Source organism: Fusarium proliferatum (assembly GCF_900067095.1).
Source record: "Fusarium proliferatum ET1 genome assembly, contig: FPRO_scaffold005, whole genome shotgun sequence".
Taxonomy (NCBI): Eukaryota; Fungi; Ascomycota; class Sordariomycetes; order Hypocreales; family Nectriaceae; genus Fusarium; species Fusarium proliferatum.
The window spans coordinates 1,237,619-1,244,693 of NW_022194794.1; the positions used below are offsets into that span (position 1 = coordinate 1,237,619).

At 50.7% G+C, this 7,075-nt stretch overlaps 2 protein-coding genes across 2 annotated transcripts; both read left to right on the plus strand.

The window, feature by feature from the left end:
- Positions 1-33: 33 nt before the first annotated feature.
- Positions 34-1,031, plus strand: FPRO_10681 (uncharacterized protein; the record flags this gene model as incomplete). Its single annotated transcript, XM_031231670.1, has 3 exons — positions 34-384; positions 436-683; positions 737-1,031. The coding sequence occupies 3 exons, from the start codon at positions 34-36 to the stop codon at positions 1,029-1,031; spliced, it is 894 nt and encodes a 297-aa protein (XP_031081684.1).
- Positions 1,032-1,830: 799 nt separating this feature from the next.
- Positions 1,831-7,075, plus strand: FPRO_10682 (uncharacterized protein; the record flags this gene model as incomplete). Its single annotated transcript, XM_031231671.1, has 6 exons — positions 1,831-2,139; positions 2,203-5,040; positions 5,092-5,195; positions 5,247-6,232; positions 6,339-6,407; positions 6,750-7,075. The coding sequence occupies 6 exons, from the start codon at positions 1,831-1,833 to the stop codon at positions 7,073-7,075; spliced, it is 4,632 nt and encodes a 1,543-aa protein (XP_031081685.1).

Here is a 7,075-nt window from a genome sequence, read left to right on the forward strand (position 1 = left end):
TCATTGCAGCAATTCTCTGCATTAGCTGCAAAAATGTCCCCTTCAGGCCCTTTCCAAGTCACCGTACACCCCTTTGAGTCCAAGTGTCGAAGCTCGGCCGCCTATGAAATTGGTCTCACTTCAGCTCCTAATGCCATTGTCTTCATCGGTGGGCTTACAGATGGACCTCACACTATTCCTTATACCCGGCTTCTAGCCCAGCGTCTGGAGGAAGCAAAGGAGCTGGGCTTCTCCGTTATCGAATTCCGCATGAGGAGCTCTTTCTCGGGGTTTGGCACTTCGAGCCTCTCCAACGATGTTGAAGACATTTCGGCTTTGGTCAAGTATCTACGAGGAATTGGCAAGGAAAAGATCGTCCTATTTGGTTCCTCAACTGGCTGCCAGGTAAAATATCCCTTTACCGCCACGTTTTATAGCTCTTCTGACCAATTGCAGGACTGCATCGAGTATGCCAACTATGCCAAGCGAAACAACGAACCTGTCGATGGCTTCGTTATGCAAGGTCCGGTATCGGATCGTGAGACACTGGATTTGATCTTCCCGGATCCTCAGCCGAGTCTTGATCTCGCCGCAAAGATGATTTCCGAGGGCAAAGGTGGTGATTGTATGCCTTTTGACATGATTCCTGCTGTTCTGGGAGCGCCCATTTCGGCGTATCGGTTCCAGTCTCTGGCGAGCAAAGGGTGTGTTTAACGGTATCCAGCTATCAGGACGATATGGGCTAACTGATGAACAGCGGCGACGATGATTACTTTTCATCAGACCTACCCGACGATGTCGTTGAAAGGAATTGGTCTCGGTTCAATAAGCCAGTGCTGGTTCTTCATTCTGGTGAGGACGAGTTCGTACCAGGGCGCATCGACCAGGCTGCGAGCAACAACAGATACAAAACATTGAACCCGGTTGTCAGTAGGTTATCGGGGCTGATTCCTGGCGCTAGCCATACCGTTGATCAACCCCAAGCACAGGAGTGGCTTTCCAAGACGGTGATCGAATGGTTGAAAACCGAAGTCACTTCTCGTGCTGATTGAGATTGCTTGTCAAGACGTGTTGGCAGCCACGCTAATTAGAGAGAATATATTGAGGACTACGACTTGAACAAGCAGTTAGCGTGCTGAGGTTCTATGAACACGATACACAGAAAGCATCAAGTATAGCTATTAGTCGCACAAACAACCAAAATGATAATTAAACTCCGTGCTCCAGGGTAGACGATATTGGCTGGGAAGTGATCTCACCTAAACTCCGTAGACCTATCTCCATTTGCCATCAGTAAGCAACCCCACTGAGCAGCTCGAGCCTGGTCTAGTGCCCAGGATTGCATTGTTAGTGCATGTCTGGGTGTTCGCGTATGCTGGGTTTGCAGCAAAATTCTGGGGACCAGCTTACCAACCACGACAAGGGCCTGTCAATTCGACGAGATTCTGCCTGTCGGAAGTCGCCCAGAAGTTCAGAACCTTTTTTTCCCTTTTCAACCTCTTCTTTCAATCCTTCAAATCTCTCTCGCCTGAGGTGACCGGATTCGGGTCTGGGCTTGTTTTGTCTGTTCTGAGACTGTCTCTGTCTCTGTCTTGTCTCCCGAGCCGTTTCCGATCCTTGTGTCCGGTTCACGGCACTCGCTCTGACGTACCTACTCTAAGTAGTACTAACTAACATTGAGCTTCCCGAGCTAAGGTTCCAAAATCTTATCCCGTCACCATCATCGTCACCAAGGACGCGCCATCGCCTCTGTCGCCTACGAAACACCCGACACGTCCCACTAGCATGAAGTGACTGTTGCGCGAAACCTTTTCGATACCCCGAACTCCCTGAGAAGCAACCACTGCAACAATGGCTCTCTACAACGAGCAACAGGTTCTCTTCGAGACGGGTTCGTTCACTGGCTTCCGCCCGCTGCGAGAGCTTGGTGCGAACTATCTCACTACCGGCCCCTTTAAGCAACCTCTGTGTGGGAATTCGGAAGGATGGGGGCCCCTAAGTCCTCATCGCTATGATTTTACACCTTGTTTTATCGACGTCTGGATCTCTGCTGTCTCTGTTTTTGGCCTTGTGTTTGGATCGCTCGCCGTCTGGTGGCTGCTCGCTAAGAAGCAGAAACAGGAGGGACAGACCAAGAATGCGCACTTCTACATCAAGCAGGTAAACTCTTCTGCACCCTTCTCTACTAATGTTCTGTTCAATCGAGCTGATTTGTTGTCTCAGTCCCTCCTCGCCGTCATCATTGTCGACGTCATTGCTCAGCTTGTCGTTCAAATCGTCTACATGCCCCATATCTGGTATGGCGATTTCCGAGTCTTGACGACCTTCTTGACTATCCTGTCACTATTTGTCGTTTTCGCTATTCAATGGATCGAGCATTCGCGTATTCGATATCCCAGCGGCGTCGCCCTGTTCTACTGGCTCTTCCTCCTCATATCCTTCGGCGTCAAGCTACGATCTCTTATCTCGCAGCAAATTTACGACTCCAACCTGCCGTACTTCGTTATCTACTGCGTCGGAGTTGGACTGTCTCTTGTAGAGTTCCTTGTGGAGTGGCTGTGGCCCCGAACTTCTCGCCCAAGTGGATATGAAGCCATCGAGGAAGAGGAAGAATGTCCCGTTGAATATGCCAACGCATTTTCTCAGCTCGCCTTCTCCTGGATGACACCAATGATGCAGTATGGTTACAAAGTGTATTTGACCGAAGAGGATCTCTGGGCTCTTGCTAAGGATGATCAGACCAAGAACACTGGATCTCGCTTTGACCAAGCTTGGCAATACGAGTTGGAACACCATAAGAGCCCTTCGCTGTGGAGAGTTTTGTTCAAGGCATATGGCGGTCCTTATTGTGCTGCTGCTATCTTCAAGGTTGCAAATGATGTCGCCCAGTACATTCAGCCCCAGCTACTTCGGCTTCTCATCTCGTTTGTGAAGTCGTACGAGGAAGGTAATACTCCTCAGCCTATTGTCAAGGGCGCCGCTATCGCCTTGGCTATGTTCGCTTGCGCGGTCCTGCAAACCACCATGGTTCATCAGTACTTCCAGCTTGCCTTTGTGACGGGAATGCGTATCAAGGGTGGTCTGTCTTCAGCCATCTACCGCAAGTCCCTACGCCTGTCAAGCGAAGGCCGGGCTTCAAAGAGTACCGGTGACATTGTCAACTACATGGCGGTTGATGGCCAACGTCTGCAGGATCTTACCCAGTTCGCCCAGCAAATTTGGTCTGCGCCATTCCAGATTATTATCTGCATGGTTTCCCTCTATAATCTGCTAGGCTGGTCTATGATGGCGGGCGTTGCGGTCATGATCATTATGATGCCAATTCAAGGATTTGTCGCTCGCATTATGAAAAACATGCAAAAGGAGCAGATGAAGAATAAGGACGCCAGAAGTCGCTTGATCAACGAGATCATCAACAATATGAAGAGCATCAAGCTATATGCTTGGGGCTCAGCCTTTATGAACAAACTCAATTTCGTCCGAAACGAAAAGGAACTGAAGAACTTGCGAAAGATCGGTGCCACTCAGGCCTTTGCCAACTTCACTTGGACTACTGCGCCTTTCTTCGTGTCATGTTCGACCTTCACCGTCTTTGTTCTGACCCAAGATAAGCCCCTCACCAGTGATATCGTCTTCCCTGCATTGGCCCTGTTCAACCTGTTGACCTTCCCTCTTGCCATTCTTCCAATGGTCATCACCTCCATAGTCGAAGCCTCTGTCGCTATCGGACGTCTCACCAGCTTCCTTACTGCTGAAGAGCTTCAGCCCGACGCTATCACTATTAAGCCTGCCCCTGAGCAACTTGGTGAGGAGAGCATAATCATCCGTGATGGTACATTCTCTTGGAGCCGTCACGAGAACAAGCCCACTCTTGTTGATATTGATTATACCGCTTACAAGGGAGAACTCTCCTGTGTCGTTGGTCGCGTTGGTGCTGGCAAGTCGTCATTCCTTCAAAGCATTCTCGGTGATATGTGGAAGGTTAAGGGCAACGTCGAAGTACGAGGAACTGTTGCCTACGCGTCGCAGCAAACCTGGATTCTCAATGCTACAGTCAAGGAGAACATCATCTTTGGTTATAAATATGATGCTGAGTTTTACGAGAAGACTGTCCAGGCGTGTGCTCTTTTGGATGATTTTGCACAGCTTCCAGATGGAGACGAAACTGTTGTTGGCGAACGTGGTATCTCCCTGAGTGGTGGTCAAAAAGCACGTGTATCACTGGCTCGTGCTGTCTATGCTCGTGCGGATATCTACCTACTTGATGACGTTCTTTCTGCTGTTGACTCCCATGTTGGCCGTCACATTATCGACAATGTACTCGGAACCCGTGGTCTGCTGGCTTCAAAGACTCGCATTCTTGCAACTAACGCCATTGCTGTCCTTCGCCAGGCCAGCTACGTGTCTCTGCTCAAGGAGGGCCAAATCATCGAGCGAGGAACGTACAAGGAATTGGTTGCTCAGAAGGGACTCGTTGCTGAACTTCTCAAGACAGCCGGACACGAGTCTGGCAATGCCAGCAGTGAACCTAGCTCCAGTGCTTCAAGCAGCAAGGCTGCTACAATCATCGAGACAGACTCCGGCCAGGCCAAGGAAGAGCTTGAGGAGGCACAGGAACAAGTCCCCGAGATGGCTCCCATCAAGACCGGTGCTGGGGCCAAGCCTCGCTCAAGTAGCATGGCAACCCTGCGCCGCGCCAGCACTGCAAGCTTCAGAGGTCCACGAGGCAAGCTGACAGACGAGGAAATCGGTGGTTCGTCCAAGACCAAGCAAGCCAAGGAGCACTTAGAGCAAGGCAAGGTCAAGTGGTCTGTCTATGGCGAATACGCCAAGATGAACAACCTTTATGCCGTTGCTCTATATCTCCTCATGCTTATTGCTGCACAGACTGCCGGAATCGGTGGTAATTTCTGGCTTGAGAAGTGGTCCAGAGAAAACCAAGAAAAGCAGTCGAACGCTAATGTTGGCAAGTATCTCGGAATCTACTTCGCTTTTGGTATCGGAGCGTCCGCTCTCACTGTTATTCAGACTCTTGTGCTCTGGATCTTCTGTTCCATTGAGGTTGGTGATTTTTCATGATCATGTCGAGTATAAAAACTGACGTAGCAACAGGCATCGAGAAAGCTTCATGAGCGCATGGCCAACGCTATCTTCCGCTCCCCCATGTCTTTCTTTGATACAACGCCTGCTGGTCGTATTTTGAACCGTTTCTCGAGGTCAGTATATACTTGGGGAAGATCAAAGGTCGATGCTAATCCATTTGACAGTGATATTTATCGTGTTGATGAGGTTTTGGCCAGAACTTTCAACATGCTATTTGTGAACGCGGCCAAGTCAGGCTTCACCTTGGTCGTCATCTCATTCGCCACGCCACCATTCGTTGCATTGATCATCCCGCTAGCCCTGACTTACTACTACATCCAGAGATATTACCTCCGAACATCTCGCGAGCTCAAGCGACTCGACAGTGTGAGCCGTAGCCCGATCTATGCACATTTCCAGGAGTCGCTGGGTGGCATTTCAACCATTCGGGCATTCCGACAGCAGCAGCGATTCGAGCTCGAGAACGAATGGCGTGTGGATGCTAATCTCCGTGCTTACTTCCCTTCAATCAGCGCCAATCGCTGGCTGGCTGTTCGCCTCGAGTTTATTGGTGCTGTGGTCATTTTGGCTGCCGCTGGCTTTGCCATCATCGCCGTCACTGGCAACAAGCCCATCCAATCTGGTATTGTCGGCCTTGCCATGTCATATGCTCTGCAGATTACGACTTCTCTCAACTGGATCGTTCGTCAGACCGTCGAAGTCGAGACCAACATTGTGTCAGTAGAGCGTGTCCTCGAATATGCAGCCCTACCAAGTGAGGCACCCGAGATCATCGCCAAGAACAGACCCCCTGTCTCGTGGCCTGCTAGGGGCGAGGTTGATTTCGTCAACTACAGCACCCGTTACCGTGAGGGTCTGGACCTGGTGCTCAAGAACATCAGCCTTGACATCAAGTCGCATGAGAAGATCGGTGTCGTGGGCCGCACAGGTGCAGGGAAGTCATCTCTGACCCTCGCCTTGTTCCGACTCATCGAACCCGTAACGGGTCATATTGGTATTGATAATATTGACACGTCTTCCATTGGGTTACTCGATCTGCGCCGAAGGCTAGCCATTATTCCTCAAGATGCAGCGCTCTTTGAAGGCACTGTTCGGGACAACCTCGATCCTGGCCATGTCCATGATGACACTGAGCTTTGGAGTGTGTTGGGTAAGTAAACGCCGACATTGCAACCCTACTACACCCATGCACGGCTTAGACAAGCGAATGTTTTGTCAGCACGCTGTGTAACATTTGCTGACGTATTTCCCTATAGAGCACGCACGATTGAAGGACCACGTTTCGAGCATGGATGGTGGTTTGGAGGCCAAGATTAACGAAGGAGGTAAGTTCACGCACGGCAATGCGCTTTCTGTCGGCATTTCTTGACCGGTCTGCGATTTCCCTCACCGGTCACCCGAGCATCTGGTTCAGCATCCATGGCTTCGTCTGATGTGGTGTGGCTTAACATCTGGCCCTTGCCGACGATAATGAGCAGTCTCTTTTCTGCAGCCATTTCAAAGGCATCAGATGTGCTTGGTAGCTCGCCTCGCATGAGGACGAAGTCCCGTGGTCTGCCCTTTCAGGAGCAGCACCAACAGCCTGGGCCCTGAGATATCAGGCTTATTCATACCACAACCGACTTTCACATGCATGTTTGTTCAGCTGCTAATATGTTGCCTTACAGGCTCCAATCTCTCCCAGGGTCAGAGGCAACTCGTCTCGCTCGCTCGCGCAATGCTCACTCCGTCCAATATCCTGGTATTGGACGAGGCAACAGCTGCAGTCGATGTTGAGACCGACGCCATGCTGCAGAGCACTCTCCGATCACCCTTATTCGCTAACCGCACCATCATTACCGTCGCCCATCGCCTCAACACCATCCTGGACAGCGATCGTGTGGTGGTGCTCGACAAGGGTGAGGTGGTCGAGTTTGATAGTCCGGCCGAGCTTTTCAAGAAGCAAGGTGTATTCTACGGGCTTATGAAGCAGGCTGGGTTGGAAGTTGAATAG